This window comes from Ailuropoda melanoleuca, chromosome 16 (genome assembly GCF_002007445.2).
Source record: "Ailuropoda melanoleuca isolate Jingjing chromosome 16, ASM200744v2, whole genome shotgun sequence".
NCBI classification, from domain to species: domain Eukaryota; kingdom Metazoa; phylum Chordata; class Mammalia; order Carnivora; family Ursidae; genus Ailuropoda; species Ailuropoda melanoleuca.
Genome location: NC_048233.1, coordinates 17,004,168 through 17,021,989, shown reverse-complemented (window position 1 = coordinate 17,021,989; position 17,822 = coordinate 17,004,168). Strand labels below are relative to the sequence as shown.

Here is a 17,822-nt window from a genome sequence, read left to right as displayed (position 1 = left end):
TTTTTTTTTTTTTTTTTTTTTTTTTTTTTAAGATTTTACTTATTTATTTGACAGAGATAGAGACAGCCAAGGAGAGAGGGAACACAAGCAGGGGGAGTGGGAACACAAGCAGGGGGAGTGGGAGAGGAAGAAGCAAGCTTCCAGCAGAGGAGCCTGATGTGGGGCTCGATCCCAGAATGCCGGGATCATGCCCTGAGCCAAAGACAAACGCTTAACGACTGAGCCACCCAGGCGCCCCCTAGACTCCTGTTTTTGATGATAGTAGAGTAAGTCACTTAGTGCAAACCTCCTGCTGAGGATAATTGGATTACTACACAATTTTTTAAAAACTTTGCTTGAAAGCATCAGAGAACTAACAAGATAGTGAAGAATTACCAGGCTAGGATTTGGGGAAAGGATTTGGAGATGTGAATTGGGTTTTGGCACTACATTTTTGTTGTGGGTATTTATTGATACAGGTTTGAGCTGTGGAAGGGCTGAGAGGTTGAGCAGTACTTTTGACCACTTTGCAGAGATAATAAGAAAGGAAATAGAATCCAGAGCTGCCAACGAGGATCTTGGTGAATCCACCTTATTTTGGGTTTAGATTCAAAATGGCTACATCTCAGGAACAAGATGAGCCAGAAATAGGCTCTCATAAAAGCTACACTTTGATTTTGAAAAATCTGAATCCCTGCAACTGAATTTCAGCAATCCTAGATTGTTAATGTCCTTACATATTACAGTTCTTTAGACTAAGAAAACAGCAACATAGGCCTCCAATTATTTTTACAAAAGAGGTTGCAGTACAATATCTGGCCCAACAAAAAGGAAAAAACTAGGCTTACAAAGGAACAAGACTGAATGATTAAAGACCAGTAGAAACACTAGACAATAGAAATATATATGCAGTGGGCCCCAATATTGAAATTTTTAGAAAGATTTAAAAATATCTATGCTTAGGGGCTCCTGGCTGACTCGGTTGAGCATCCCACTCTTGATTATGGCTCGGGTCATGATCTCAGGGTCCTGGGATTGAGCCCTGCGTGGGGCTCCCCACTCAACAGAGAGTCTGCTTAAGATTCTCCCCCTCTCTCTCTCTCTCCCTTTGCCCCTCCCCCTGCTCACTTGCTTTCTCTCTCAAATAAATAAATAAATCTTAAAAAAATAACTATGCTTACTATTTTCAAAGAAATAATAAAAAGGACAGATTTTCAGCAAAGAAATAAAAACAAAAAAAGGAAATTCTAAGTCTGAAAAATATAATAACTGAAATTAAGAGCTTCAAGGATGGATTTAACAGTTGATTAAACACAGATAAGTAGAGAATAAATAACTCAGAAGATAAGTCAGAAGACACAAGAATAAGTTATGGAGAACAAAAGGATAAAAAATACAGGAATAGAGCATGAGATATGGAGGATACAGTGAGAAGGATTAACTTCTATGTAATTACAGCTTCAGAAAAAAAGAGAGGAAAAAAATATTAACAATATTTGAATCATTAATCACAGAACTTTCCCAAACTGATGAAAGACTCCAGGGAACAAATTCAAGAAGTGCTAACAAGCATGATAAAAAGAAACAAACTTATATCTGAGCAATTAAAATAAAACTGTGAAAACCAACAGTAAAAAGAGAAATATTAAAAGCAGATAAAGAATAAAGAAAAAATAGGGGCGCCTGGGTGGAGCAGTCATTAAGCATCTACCTTTGGCTCAGGGCGTGATCCCAGAGTCCTAGGATCGAGCCCCGCATCGGGCTCCCTGCTCTGCTGGGAGCCTGCTTCTTCCTCTCCCACTCCCCCTGCTTGTGTTCCCTCTCTCGCTGGCTGTCTCTCTCTGTCAAATAAATTAATAAAATCTTAAAAAAAAAAAGAATAAAGAAAAAATAGTTTCAAAGAAACAACAAATATAATAGGTGGGTTTTAAACAGAATCAGTGGAAGCTAAAAGACAATGAACTAATAGCTTTAAAGATTTTAAAATAAAATCATTATTATCCAAATACTATAGTCAGCTAAAATATCCTCAGAAAATGAAGACAAATAAAAACTTTTCAGACAAAACAAATTTTGAAATTTTTTTCTAGCAGCAAATTCATATTAAAAGAAATAATAAACGGTATTCTTCAGGTAGAGGCATAGCAGCAGCAGATATAAAATCAGAGTTACAGCAATGGGAATGAGATATGTGAGAAATATTAAACAGATGCTAAGTTTATGGGATACAGATATAGATATATATTATTAGTATAACATATAAAACTCAACTGGGTTAAATAGACTTAATCTATGGTCACAGGAAAAATCATAGTAAACATTTATAAATATTTTAGGAGAATGATAAAGATACAATACAGTATGTAAAAACTTGCAGGGTGCAATTAAATCTTGATTAAGAGGGGGATTGAATTTTAAATGTGAATGGGACACCTGGGTGGCTCAGTTGGTTAAGTGTCTGCCTTTACCGAGGTCATTATCCCAGGGTCCTGGGATCGAATCCCCAGTTGGGCTCCTTGCTCAGCAGGGAGCCTGCTTCTCCCTCTGCCTGCAGCTCCCTCTGCTTGTGCGCTCTCTCTCTCTGTCTCTCTGACAAATAAATAAATAAAATCTTTTTTTTTTAAAGAATTTTAAATGTGTAAGTGAGGACAGGTTGAAAATAAACAAGTAACTATCTGGGAATGTAATAAATAGAAGAGCAAATTATAACCAAAGGAAGTGGAAGAAGGGAAATAATAAGATCAAACATAAATGAAATAGAAAAATAATACAATAGAAAGAGTTAATAAATCCCACATATCATTCTTTGCAAAGATTGGTTAAATTCATAATCCTCTGACGAGACAGACTAGGAAATGACATATGTAAGGAATAGAAGAGTTGACATCTTTTCAGATCCTATAAATGTTAAAAAGATTGGGAGAAGATGCTCTGAATAATTTTATGCCAATAAATAAGTACAAATTCCTAGAGAACTATAACTTAGATCCAGGAAGGAATAGAAAATGTGAATTGTCCTATAATTCTTAAATAAATAGAATCTCTGGATCTACATGGCTTTCCAAATTAAAGAAATAAAACCAATTTTATACAAACTCTTCCAGAGAAAAGAAAAAAAGCAAAAAGTCTTTGCAACTGATATGAGGCCAGCATATTCTTCATTCTAACCTGATAAGGACATTATAAGATAGACTATCTTTGTCATAAACAAAGGTGAAAACAAATGCTAAAGAAAATGTTAAATCAAGTCCGGCAACACATAAAAAGGATAATATATTGCGACCATGTAGAGTTTATCTTAGTAATGCAAATTTGCTTAAAATCAGAAAATCTATCAGTGTAATTCACCACACTGACAGAATAAAGGAGAAAAACCATTTATTATTGGGTGATTATTAATCAGCCCAATAGATTCAGAAAGCAAATTTGATAAATTCAATTTTCTTTATTGTCAAAACTTTTTTTTATAACAGAAGGAAATTTTCTTTAAATAATAAAGGGTACCTACAAAGCCTGTGTCCTTAATGAGGAACTTGAGATAGTCCTTCCCTGAATCCAGAAATACACAAGCATATCTGCCATCACCACTTGAAGGCCCTACAGAGTACAAAATAGCCAGAAAAGGAAATAGAAACTATAAACATTGGAAAGAAAAAAATAAAACTCCTGTTATTTGCAGGCAATATGATGTAAGTAGAATATTAAAAAAATACAAATAAATTATTAGAATTAGAAGTGAAATTAGTAAGGTTGTTGAGAAAAATGTCCATATACAAAATCAGTTGTTATCTATATAGTGGTATAAAAACCCAGAATTTTAAAAAGGTACAATAAGATATCAAGTAAAATATTTTTAAGATCTCTATGCATATAACAATAAACAATTATTGAGAAAAATTTTTTTTAAGATTTAAATAGGTACATGATAATGGATTGTAAGATATTAAGATGCATTTTCAACTAAAATCCCAGTTCGCTTTTGCATGGAATTGACAAGAGAAATTTAAAATTTCAGGGAGCCTGGGTGGCTGGGTTGGTTAAGCATCTGTTTTTGGCTCAGGTCATGATCCTGGGGTCCTGGGATCGAGCCCTGCCCGGGCTCCCTTCTCAGCAAGGAGTCTGCTTCTCTCTCTCTCCCTCTGCCCTCCCACCCCCCGCTCATTCTCTATTTCTTTCTCTCAAATCAGTAACATCTTAAAAAAAAAAAAGAAAAGAAAAATTTAAAATTTATATGGAAATGCAGAAGTCCAAGAAGAGCCAAATACTGTTTAAGAATAAGGATAAAATAGGAGAACTTACTCTGCTAGATTTCAAGACTTATTATAAAGCTATAGTAATTAAGACTGTTGGCACAAGGGTAGACAAAGAGATCAGTGGCATCGAATATGGAGCCCTGAAGTAGACACATACCTAGATGGACATTTGAATTATCATAAAGGTGGCAAAGAAGAGTAACAAGAAAAGGAAATTCTTTTAAATAGTATTAGAATAATTCAAAATCTACATGGAAAATAAATAAGATGACTTTTATTTCACACCATGCACTAAAGTCTACTCTAGATAGATTGTAGGTTTAAATGTGAAAGGCAGGGGCGCCTGGGTGGCACAGCGGTTGGGCGTCTGCCTTCGGCTCAGGGCGTGATCCTGGCGATATGGGATCGAGCCCCACATCAGGCTCCTCCACTATGAGCCTGCTTCTTCCTCTCCCACTCCCCCTGCTTGTGTTCCCTCTCTCGCTGGCTGTCTCTATCTCTGTCAAATAAATAAATAAAATCTTTAAAAAAAAATAAATGTGAAAGGCAAAACAACAAAGTTTCTAGAAGATAATACAGGAAACTCTCTTTATGACATTGAGGTAGGACATGTTCTAATCATATAAGAAAATATCAATACATTTTACTATATTAAAATGAAGAGTTTCTGTTTATCAGAAGACATAATAAAAGGAACAAGGGGACAAAACACAGAGTGAAAGAAAATCATTACAATGTATTTAATTAACAAAGGCCTTCTATCCACAATGTATGAAAAATACTATAAATCAGTAAAAGAATGTCATACAATTTAATAGAAGAAAGGTCAAGAGACATAAACTGGCACTTCACCAAAGAGGATATCCAAATGACCAAACAATACATGAAAAGGTGCTCCATCTCATTAGTAGTTGGGAAAATACAGACCAAAACGCAATGAGATGCACACTCCCCAGAATGGCTAAAATTAGAAAGACTGGCACAATCAGGTATAGACAAGGTTGTGGAAAATGGGAACACTTATTCAATGCAAGCAGAAGCCTATAATATTGAAGAGAAGCATATCCTAAAATCCAGAAATTCTGTTCCTACGTGAATGACCAACCCAAGCGCATGAAGAGACATACGAGTAAAAGAATGTTCATAACAGCATTATTTGTAATAATCCCAACTTGGAAACATTCCAAATGTCTATGCAGAGAGGAATCTACAAATTGCAATATATTCATGTAACAGAATGCTATATAACAATGAAAACCCACATACTTAAGATGTGGGTATCCCTGCATTGTTGGAGAAACAATCATTTTGTCATTGTCTCTCAGTTCTGGGGATTGGCTGAACTCACCTGTGGTGTTCTGGCTTGAGGTCTCTAATAAACAGTCATTTGGCAATTGGAGCTGGAGTCATCCACTCAAACTACTGTGACATTGATGCTAGCTGCTGGCTGGAACCTCAGCTGGGCACTGGCAGAGCGGTGTTCCCTGGCTATCTCTCTATACTGTTTCTCCACCTGGCAGACTCAGGACAGCTCAGTTTCTCATATGGCAGCTGAAGGTTTCCATAGGGAATATATGGAGAGGAATTGGCAGAAGCTGCATAGCCTTTCCTACCTTAACTTGAAAGCCATGCACTTCTACCAAATCTTTTGTAGACTTTTCTGGATACATGTTATACAGTTTAAAACGCTAAAAATTGAAAAGAATGTAGTTCCATGAGGCCCAGGATCTGGAATAATAGGTTGTTGAGAAAAAGGTCAATATATCTGGAAGAACATTCTTCTCATATTTGTTATTCTTTTTATTGTTTTTAGGTTCTCACTACCCTCTAAGGCTTAGCTCTAGCTCTTGACAACCTGGCCCTGACTTCCTTGCTGGTTTCAATCTTCCTTTCACAGATACTTTACAAGAATGCTGAGATCCAACTGAATTGTGTTCTTGCACTTTTTCATGTATCTCTGTGATAGAATAACCGCCCTCCAAAGATGTTCTCATTCTAATCCCCAGGACCTGTGAATATGTATTACCTTATGTGGCAAAAAGGGCTTTGCAGATAAAATAAAATTAAGAATCTTGAAATGGTGAGATTATCCTGGTTTATTCAGGTGGGCCCAGTGTAAACACAATGAGAGTCAGACTAAGAGTCCGAGAAGGAAATGTGATGACAGAAGCAGAGGTCAGGTTGTGGAATTGCTGGAAAGGGCACAAGCCAAGGGATGCAGGAAATCTCTAGAAATTGAAAAGGCAAGGAAATGAGTTTTTTTTCCCCTCTGTATTTCCAGAAAGATCCAGTCTACCAACTACCTTAAGTTTGGTCCCTTAAGGCCCATTTTCAGAATTCTGACTTTAAGAACTGAAAGAAAATAGACTTGTGTTGTTTTAAACTGCCAAATTTGTTGTAATTTATCACAGGAGCAACTGAATCTAATGATTCTCCTACTTCGTCTTTGTCTTCGTCTTCACTTTTTTTTCACTTATGACCTTTTTTTTTTTTTTTACTTATGATCTCCCCCCCCAACTTATGACCTTTCCTATATTGTTTGGTTCTATTTGAAATATTTCCCTAGGCCAACTCTTTTTAAAACCCTATGATCTCACTCATATGTGGATTTTAAGAAACAAAGCAGAGGATCATAGGGGAAGAGAGGAAAAAAATGAAACAAGATGAAACCAGAGAGGGAGACAAACCATAAAGAGTCTTAATCATAGGAAATAAACTGAGGGTTGCTGGAAGGGAGGGGATGGAGGGATGGGGTAACTGGGTGATGGACACTGCGGAGGGTATGTGTTCATCAAAGACTGATGAATCACAAACCTGTACCTGTGAAAGAAATAATACATTTTTAAAAATCCTACCTGGTGTTAAAGATCCAGATCCAATGCTCTCTTCTCTCTGAATCCTTTTTACCATAACAGTCAGAAATAATTCTTAATCTTCTAAAATGCTAGGGCACTTACTAGCTCCTGATAGTCCACTAATCACATATTACTTCAAGTTATTTGAGGTCAAGGTGCTATACCTTTTTTGCTGTTCCAGTTTCCTGTTCAGGAATTTTACACATATTGGGCATGCACATTTGTTGAATGAAAATAGGATTTAAAGAACGTTATCAAGTATTTAAAAAGATTTCAAATAATAATACATGAAACAGTGGATATTTTTATAAAAAATATAAAAGTAAATTGTAACATACGTTTGCAACTTCATATGATCCATTTAATAACTGTTCCATGTAATGATTTAGGTCTCTGAATCTTTTGTGGTCTGAATTTGTAAAGGGTAAGTGCCACCAATGAGGAAACCTGTTTAAAACAAAACAAAATAAAAGTTGTGTGTCTTCATTAGTTTGAAAATTGGCCTCTGCATCTTAGGGCTGTTCATGAACTTGTAGCATTAGATTGAAGGGCCAATGAAAATATTTATAAAAATGGAACACATCATTAATCCTGAGGGCTTCATTAACATGGTTTTGGTCACTTGTGTTATTTTAACTTTCATCAATATTAACACTAAGTTAATTTAATTTAACATAGTAATATATATGTTCTTTCTTACTGTGTTTATAGAAGACCACATATTTTGTCCTTTAAATATATATGGAAGCTTAATAAATTGTTTTTGAAGTTAATGATTCATAATTTTTGAAAAAGTTCAGATTGTATTGTTTCTTTTGGGTTCACTAGAGATATTTCTATCCTAACTAAATTAAACGTTTTACCAAGTGACATATGTTTCCATCTGGTCTTAGTCTTTTGGAACAAAGTATCACTTTCCTCCAGAGTCCAACTTGCAGAATTTCCTCTGCACTATCTGATGATTCATCTTGATGGTTTAGATGTGATTAAGACCAATTAAGTTGGATGACCTGTTCGTGGTTAGTATTTGGTAACACATTTTGCTGGCTAAATGCATCTTTTTCAGAACTATATAGCAGCTTCCTCTGACTGCAGTCTTGCTGCTGCCTCCTTCATACTTCTGCTTCTTTGGTATAGATATTTCTCTGGGGTAAAGGTCATGAGGGATAGTGAAAGGCTGTCAGCAAACAAAGAAGTATGTTTGTATCAACTGCAGGCCCTCCCATTCACTGCTTCTTGTTGGAAATGTTAGGGAAGTCCAAATCAATGTTTGTGTATTTAAATAATTGAAATTTTATTTTTAAAAAGTTCTCTTGCAGTTCTAAGGCTTAAAGTATTAAAATTTTTTATCCAGATTTAATTATCACAACATTTAGTACCATATACAATTAACCAAACCAGAAATGCATTTGATAAACAGATGGATTGAGGCTTTAAATATTAATTTGTATATCCGTAGATGAATTTTACTTATTGTTAAAATAAAATGGAGTTCAACATCAATTCTATTCCTTTGTTGATATTTTACAGAAGTTATTTTACAGAAGTATTCCTTTGTTGATAATTTACAGAAGAAGATTTACTGGAAATCTTGTATATAATCAATTACAAGAGAATTGAAAAAACTTAGCTATAATAATGTCATTCAATTGTTGAAATACTTTTGAGTTATATGCCAAATATAATATAGCAATCATTTTGTGAAAAATGATTTTTTATGATCTTTTATGTGACAGTGCCATCATGTCCTCCCTCCATTTTGTTCAGGCCAAAGACTAGGAAACATTAGACCTGCAAACAGATTTGATAACTGATTATTAGAATAATTCTTTTTTTTCAATACCAACACCAATGTTTTGGTTTGTCTTTTATTTGATTCTCAGAGATTTTTTTCCTCTCTGGGAAAATGTATCAAAATGAGATGAGATTCTGGATGGTTGGGAGAAGAGTAATGTTGAAAGTAGAAGAGGGAAAGGAAGTCACTCCTCCTTAAGCAAGTTAATTTTAAAGAAGACCATTAATTTTAAAGAAGATCCCAATGCCTGTGCATTCTTGAAAGGTACCCACAGGTATGAACAGCCTTCTTTGAAGACCACTATTATATACTACAACTAATTTAAATTTTATTCTTTGTGACTCTAACTTTCTGATCATATTCTCCAGGTCAGGTTTACATAATTCTTGTAGGGCTCCTCATAGTAAATTTTGGAGTCAGAGGAAATCTTGCTTTCATCCTTCATTTATATGCATCACTGGAAGCCTTAGCTCCTTTGGGCCTGTCAGCATACAAATATTGTCAAGGGCATGCAGGAAGTACATGCCACCCCCCACCGCCACACATATGCACACACATACACATTGCTGGAATGGTTTTAAAATCAATTTAAATACCAGGCAGTAGTTGTTGAGCAAGGCATAATCCTAACTAAAGCTGAAAATTGAGAAGGGGCATATGGAGAGAGATTATCAACACTTTAAAGGTTTTACAAGTTGTCCTAATATGTACTGCACAGATAAAAGTGTAGAACAGAGAAGTTTTTGAAACCTAAAAGGGCAGCCACTTAACAATCACTAACATATTTTAAATCATTAATTAGCAGAGTACAATGGCAACCACTGATGTTGAATTTGATATTTGCAGTCAAGCTTTGTTTTTTTTTTTTTTGCTAGCACCTCCTTTTCTGTTATTCTATCAGATGTTTTTTGGTAATTCTTAAAGCTGGTGCTGCTTTTAAGTTTCCATAATGACATTCCTTCCCTCTCAGTCTCTTGAACGTACTCTTACTGTAATTTGTTGACTTCCTGATGCTTAAAGCATCTGTATTTCAAAATTTCTGTGACATCTGCAAGCACAGTTTTTCATAAACATGAAATACTTTGCTCTTCAATATTGCACAGTATCTCTCCATCCACTGATAACTTTGCTTAGAGTTATGTTTTGGAAAGTGACTAAATTCCTGAAAGCCTGGTAAAAATCCACGTGTAAAAAGTAGGTCAGGTCAGATATGGACATTCACATTGTTAAAGGACCATTTACTTGACAAAAATCTCAGTATAGATAAAATAACATTTGATTTACCCTAAGTGCCAGTAGAATCTCTGGCAAGTTCATCTTTTTAAAGTCAAGATACTCCTTTGGTCTACACAGAAGTCTATGACCTAAATTTGGTTGGTTCTAAGTGATGAATTTTAGAAGGTTTGTTTGACAGAAATAGTTTTTAATTATATTCTCAATGTGTTTGTGTTTAGTATTTTTAAAATTATAACATGAACAAAAGCAAAGATTGTTTGACAATGAACATAAAAACAAATTAAATTTAGGTAATCCATGTCAAAGTTAATAATTCACAACAAAGGTGAGTTGGTATTAGTAAATTTTACTTATATACTAAAAGATATTAATGATTTGTTTTCGGGTACAGGAAATAAATATATCAGAGCCTTTTACTGCAGTTATTTGTTGAAAGAATAGATATATCCAATTTAGTTCTGCATTTTCAATTTCAATTTTATTTTTTCTAGAAAAAACTAGAAAGATTAAATTTAAAAACAAGCAAATAAAACAATTTTCCTGATAACTGATGAAAAATGAAATTGCTTCTGAATTTTTCTGTCTACAAAATCAATGGCTAGAAACAAACAGAGAAATTGCAAACCTTGTTCTGTTTTATGAGACAAAGGTTCTTTACTCTGGGAGCAATATAGACTCTGCCGGGATAGGTTCAATGGCATTGGAGTCAGGATGTTGTGTTGCTCACAAATAGAAAATCCCATAACCATAATTTTTCCTTATGTTCAAGGACAAGTACTGCAGGCAAAACACTAGGGAGGGCAGCGCCTTACTCTGGGAGAGTCAATGATGCAAACTGCTTCTGAAGTTGGCTGTGAAGTTTTGAAAACTGGTCAAACGATTTTTCTGTCAGGCTTGTTTCGTTGTTACCGTGTGTCACCCGGATTAGATACAGCTGTAGAAAATAAATAGACAAAAATCAAAAGGTGGCATTATCAACCTGTGGTAGTTTAAAATCTGGCTTCATGTGAGCTAAACAAAGCAAGAACCTTTCTGCAAAAAGCCATCGCAAGAGCTAAAAGATGCAATTTGTAAAGGCAAAATTACCTATAAACAGTATATAAAAATATCATAATCTTACGTGCTGGGGACAGACTGCCTAATTTCTGCTCTTTTTTTCATGTGGACACTTTAATTAGCTCTTGATTTATAGTCTACCACAGGGCAGGAACTGTTCTCTTTGATGGTTCTCTACTAATAGCTCTGGTTGTTATGATTTCTCCTTAGAACATTCTCTTTTAATGGCACTTCTGCTCAGACTTAACTGATTTCTCATTTGCATAGTAAAAAAAATCATGATATAAGGAAGGATGTGTAGCATAATGAAGGGAAGTCTGAGATGAAATCAAATGATATTTAAGTCAAAATGACAGAGTTGAGACTTACATTACTAGTTTTCTTGCTGAACCCTAAAATTGTCACTCTTTGAATTGACCTGGTTGCATTCAGCAGACAGGATTCCTGGGGAAAAGTCTGTGAAGCAGATTTAGCAGGGCTTATGGCTGTCATTTGTGCAAGTGTATGGATCAAGTTATTTAACTTAACAGGGAAGCACTCCAGACTTTCCTTTATTTTCCTAGAGAAATGAAAAGAAAAGATGGTGAGTAACATTTCCCTGAGTTGACTCATTCCATTTAAGATTTGTTTTCTTGTGTTTGTTGGACGTGGAGGAAAAAGTCAAGAACCATGTCTGTTTATTTGGAGCCCAACTATTAAACGTTATTTTTATAAACCCCAAATCCACATCTTGAGCTGTTAGGATATAAAAGAAACCCACTTGGTGAAATAGAAAACTAACTGTAATTTTGTATTTTGACTTATTTTAGGTTTGTTTTCTACTTTTAGGAATGATTCATTTAAAATTTAATTTTGGTTTATAATTATTTAAAATATTGAAGTAATTTCAGAAGTTAAAACTACAGAACAATGCATATTCCAAGAATCTGTGCATCTATCCTTGCATTCTCTGTATTATTCCTTCTCTTCCCCATCCATATTTAAATATTAAAAAAAATACGGCTTAACTTTTGCTGCTTTTGTATTTTATTTTTATATATATTTGTGTTATTCTCTCAACTATGTGGCAAAAAAGTTGCATATGATATACTATATTTAATATACAGTATTCTATATGAATTATTTTGTACCCTGTGGTCTTTGGTTTGGTTTTGATGTGTTTCTGCTTTTTAAAGTCCTTTTTTCCCCTTGTATTTGAGATTTGCAATTGTGTTCCAATGATATAAATATCTTCATATAATGTTCTTTATCCCCTCTGTACCCTCTTCTCCAGTATCTGATTTGCAGTGTTGTCCTTTTGATACTGATACTATAGTTAATACTACAGAGCAAATGGTGTGCTTATTCTGTTCTTCATATGTGCTTCCTATTCTACTTCCATTATTTAATAGAGCTACTCTATCTACATTGTATAGCATCTGTACTATACATACTGCATAGTCTCTCTTCTATCATTAAATCTTAAATTTTCTACCAGGCATTATTTCTGCATCTCTGTCATTTTGACTACTTGAAGCTCATTCTCTAGTAAATTCCTCAGAAAGTGCTCAGAGAAATAAGTTTCTGAATTTTGTGGCCTGACTTGAAAGTCAGTTTGGCTGGATACATCATCCTTGGCTCACATTTTCTTTCTTTCTTTCTTTTTTTTTTTTAAGATTTTATTCATTTATTTGAGATAGAGAGCACAAGCCAGGGGTTGGGGAGGGGGGAGAGGGACAAGCAGTCTGCCCGCTGAGCAGGGAGCCTGATGCCGGACTTGATTCCAGGATCCTGGGATCATGACTTGAGCTGAAAGCAGACGTGTAACCAACTGAGCCACCCAGGTGGCCCTCACATTTTCTTTTTTGAGTACCATAAAAACATCATTCCATTTTCTTCTGGAATAAAGAATTAGTATCCAAAACTGATAACATTCTGAACTTCTTTCTCTTATAAATAATTTGGTATTTTTGCCTGGATGCTTGAAGGAAGTTTCTTTTTCTTCAAAGTCCAGTAGCTTTTCTAAAGTATGTTTCAGGTTGGTTATTCTGGGTAAATTTTCCAAATATTCAATGTGTTTTAATGTAATTTCAAGTCTTTTGACTTCAGAAAACATAATTATGATGCTAGTATTTATTAAAATACTAAATAAAGATGCATCTGGGTGGCTCCATCAGTTAAGCATCTGACTGTTGATTTTGCCTCTGGTCATGATCTCAGGGTCCNTTAAGCATCTGACTGTTGATTTTACCTCTGGTCATGATCTCAGGGTCCTAAGATCGAGCCCCACTTTGGACAGCGTGGAGCTTGCTTGATATTCTCTCTCTCCCTCTGCCCTCCCCCCCGACCTCTCTCTCTCTGTGTCTCCCTAAAATAAATAAATATATCTTTTTAAAAATACTAAATAATTTAGCTTTGATACCATCTTAATATATTATTTTGGTTTTCTTTTTTAGGACTTTCATTATGTATATATATGGTGGATTTTCATTGCCTTATTTTAAAAGTCCTCCTTTTGTTCATCTTTTTCTCTGGAGGCATCTGTTATATTGTCATGTTTATTCTGTGTTTCTTCTGGTTTGCTTTTAAAATTGTTTTCTTTTCCCAGAAATGACCCCAAAACTATATGGTCAATTAATCTTTGACAAAGAAGGAAAGAATATCCAATGGGAAAAAGTCTCTTCAACACATGGTGTTGAGAAAACTGGACAGCAACATGCAAAAGAATGAAACTGGACCATTTTCTTACACCATACACAAAAATAAATTCAAAATGGATCAAAGCCCTAAATGTGAGACCTGAAACCATAAAAATCCTGGAAAAAAACACAGGCAGTAACTTCCTTGACATCGGCTATAGCAACTCCTTTCTAGATGTCTCCTGAGGCGAGGGAAACAAAAGCAAAAAGAAACTATTTGGACTTCATCAAAATAAAAAGCTTCTGCACAGCGAAGCAAACAATCAACAAAAGTAAAAGGCAACTATGGAATGGAAGAAAATATTTGCAAATGACATATCTAATAAAGGATTATTATCAAAATATATAAAGAGCTAATAAAACTCAATACCCAAAAGCAAAATAACCCATTTTAAAAATAGAAGACATGAATAGACATGTTTCAAAGAAGGCATATACTTGGCCAACAGACACATGAAAAGATGCTCATCACTGATCATTAAAGAAACACAAACCAAAACTACAATGAAATATCACTTCACACCTGTCATAATGTCTAAAATCAACAACACAAGATACAACAGGTGTTGGCTAAGATGTGGAGAAAGGAGAACCCTCTTGCACTGTTGGTGGGAATGCAAGTTGGGGCAGACACTCTGGAAAACAGTTTGGAGGTTCTTTAAAAAGTTAAAAATAGAACTACCCTATGGCCCAACAATTACACTACTAGGTATAGTTACCCAAAGAATACAAAAATACTAATCGAAAGTGATACATGTATGCCAATGGTTATAGCAACATATAATAACCAAATTATGGAAAGAGCCCACACATCCATCGACTGGCAAATGGATAAAGATGTGGNTGGTTATAGCAACATATAATAACCAAATTATGGAAAGAGCCCACACATCCATCGACTGGCAAATGGATAAAGTTGTGGTATATCNGGCTAAGATGTGGAGAAAGGGGAACCCTCTTGCACTGTTGGTGGGAATGCAAGTTGGGGCAGACACTCTGGAAAACGGTGTGGAGGTTCTTTAAAAAGTTAAAAATAGAACTACCCTATGGCCCAACAATTACACTACTAGGTATAGTTACCCAAAGAATACAAAAATACTAATCGAAAGTGATACATGTATGCCAATGGTTATAGCAACATATAATAACCAAATTATGGAAAGAGCCCACACATCCATCGACTGGCAAATGGATAAAGATGTGGTATATCTATATCTATTGATATCTATATAGATATAGATATAATGGAATATTATTCAGCCATAAAAAAGAATGAAATCTTGTCAATTGCAATGACAGATGGAGCTAGAGACTATTAAGCTAAGCAAAATAAGTCAGTCAAAAATGATAAATACCATATGATTTCACTCATATGTAGAATTTAAGAAACAAAACAAATGAGCAAAGAGAAAAAAAGAGAGAGGAGCATTCCAAGAAACAGTCTTAACTTTAGAGAATAATCTGATGGTGACCAGAAAGGAGGTGGGTGGGGGGATGGGTTAAATAAGTGATGTGGATTAAGGTGTGCACTTGTGATGGCCACCAGGTGGTGTATGGAAGTGCTGATTCACTATAAATCAACTAATATTACACTATATGACCTGCAACTAATATTACCTGTATTTTAACTAACCAGTACTTAAATAAAAACAAAAAAATGCAATTAAAAATTATGTTTTCTTCTATTTTTAATTCTTTCTTGGGTTCAGTCACCTCATTTCTGAGTTTTTCTAATTGTGATATATATTGTTCTTTCATGTCATTATCATTGTCTTGATTTCTTTTAGCTTAATTTGAAATATAAACATACAGTTTCTTCCTTTGGTGGGAAAGTCTTTCTGGGATACTTCATTGTAGGGAGTTCATTTTACATCTTATTTTTTTATTTCTCATTATAATTTTGTATGACATTCAAACACGACCCATTTTGNCATTATAATTTTGTATGACATTCAAACACGATCCATTTTGCTTGCTCATTTTAATATGAAATTAGCATTCCTGAACTTTCAGAAAGGAGTAGAAGGTTTTTGAGGGTCTGAAGCTCCCTTTTCTGTTGTTATAACAACAGTGATTAAAAAAATGTTGTTTCATATTTTCTGAGATATGCATCTTTTGCTTATCCCCTCATCCCCAACTTTTTCTGGACTTTGGCTTTCCTTTTCTCCTATGATCTTTCTCCTCTCATCTTGAAATATACATCTAGCAGTTTCTCTTCAGTGTAGGACTTTTTCCTGGACAGAAGCTCCAGTTACCTTTGAAAGCTCATGAAGTTCTCTGACCTTTTCACATCTGCCACTGAACCCTTGACCTTCCCAGTGAATTGGAATGTGTAAAAATTCTTCCCAGTTTTAGCTGCTGTTATCAAATTGGTCTGCTCAGCTTTCCAATGAGTACCTGTGGGGTCTTTGGAGTCCTGTTTTCAGGTCAATCAGATAACCTATTGTTTCTTTGAGCTTCCTCCCATAACATGCTGATACACAGGTCTTACAAGCACAGGTCTATACAAGCTGAATGGTTTGTCCTACCTGCTTGTATTTTAGGGTTCTTGTAAATACTTTCTTGCATAGTATTGTTGTAGATATTGCCCATAGTTTTTGAGTTTCTCAATCCTATTTTATATGTCTGTTTTATTTGGATGGGATTCAGGAACATTAAAAAACTTGACTTGTTACAATATATAATTCAAGCAACAGAGTAAAATGTGAAGTAAAATGGGAAAGGTTCCCTTCATCCTTCCTCCAGTACCACTGTCCTCCAGAAATAACCACTAGAAACAATTTGATATTATTCTTTTGAGCTTTCTTTATACATTTGTGCAAACAAATAGATACACAGACATACATATACACTATCTTTAATCCTACTACATGACAGGTGCTTTTCTAGTGTTGGGATATAGCAATGAATAACAGAAATTTCTCCCTTTACAGAGTTTATAAATGAGAAATTCAGACAATAATGAAATAAACATTTAAAAATAAAGGATCTGAGAAAGCAATATATGCTACAAAGAACACTAAAATAGAAATTGTAGATAGGGAATACAAGGCTGCAATGGGTAATCTCACTGAAAAAAGAGCTGAATGATTTGACACAGACCTTGATTTGCCAAGAGCGTAGGCCATGGGGATTTCTGATAGAGGACATTCAAAGCAGAAGCAACTGCTAGTCCAGAAACTCAGAGGTAGATGGGTGACTGGTGTTTGGCAGATGACAAAGAATGGCTGAAGGGAAGAGCGAAATTAGACGGATAAAAAGAGCAACATTTTGTAAGGATTGTGATGTTGTGTGAGATAGAAGTAAAAAAGACAGGAGTCAAAAACCACAATTCTATGCAATGCTGAAATCTGCTATTTTAACTTCGTAATACATTTTGGAAGAAAAATTTTATAGTAAGTGGTACATAGTAAGTGGCCCCAAAATATCTGCTGAATGAACAACCTTTCTAATTCAGAACACAGAGTTAGACCTATTTTTGAAATGACCACACAGTATCTGAAAGTATAGATGTACAGTCCTAAATCTAACCAATTTTTTTTTATTGCAAAGACTATTCTTTCCTTATGGATTCAATTTTGTCCAATACTAAGGCTCTCTATATATGCCTAGGCCAGCTTTTGGCCTCTTTATTGTGTTGTCCTTGTCATTTGTCCATTTCTGGGACAATACTACACTTCCTCAAAAGCTGGAACTTATAATAAGTCTTGAAATCCACAAGCTCTTTTATCCTCTTCTTCTTTAGGTATTGTTTTTTCATCATTTCACCCTTTAATCTCCCAAATGTATTCTATTTTTATTTTATTTTATTAATTCAAGTTAGTTAACATACAGTGTGGTATTGTCTCAGAAGTAGAATTTAGTGATTCATCACTTACGTATAACCTCCAGTGCGCATCAAATACCCCCAACGAATGCCTTCCTTAATGCTCATTACCCATTTAGCCCATCCCCCTACCCACCACCTCTC

At 34.9% G+C, this 17,822-nt stretch overlaps 1 protein-coding gene across 2 annotated transcripts in view; it reads right to left on the bottom strand.

The window, feature by feature from the left end:
- PIK3C2G (phosphatidylinositol-4-phosphate 3-kinase catalytic subunit type 2 gamma) overlaps positions 1–17,822 on the bottom strand; it is a 358,071-nt gene that overhangs the window by 56,853 nt on the left and 283,396 nt on the right. For both annotated transcript variants that reach the window (XM_034645915.1, XM_011228226.3), the window contains 3 exons: positions 11,544–11,733; positions 10,931–11,052; positions 7,426–7,534 (listed from right to left, as the gene is read on the bottom strand). In XM_034645915.1, coding sequence (XP_034501806.1) covers positions 7,426–7,534; positions 10,931–11,052; positions 11,544–11,733 — 421 coding nt within the window. The remainder of the gene's footprint in view (positions 1–7,425; positions 7,535–10,930; positions 11,053–11,543; positions 11,734–17,822) is intronic.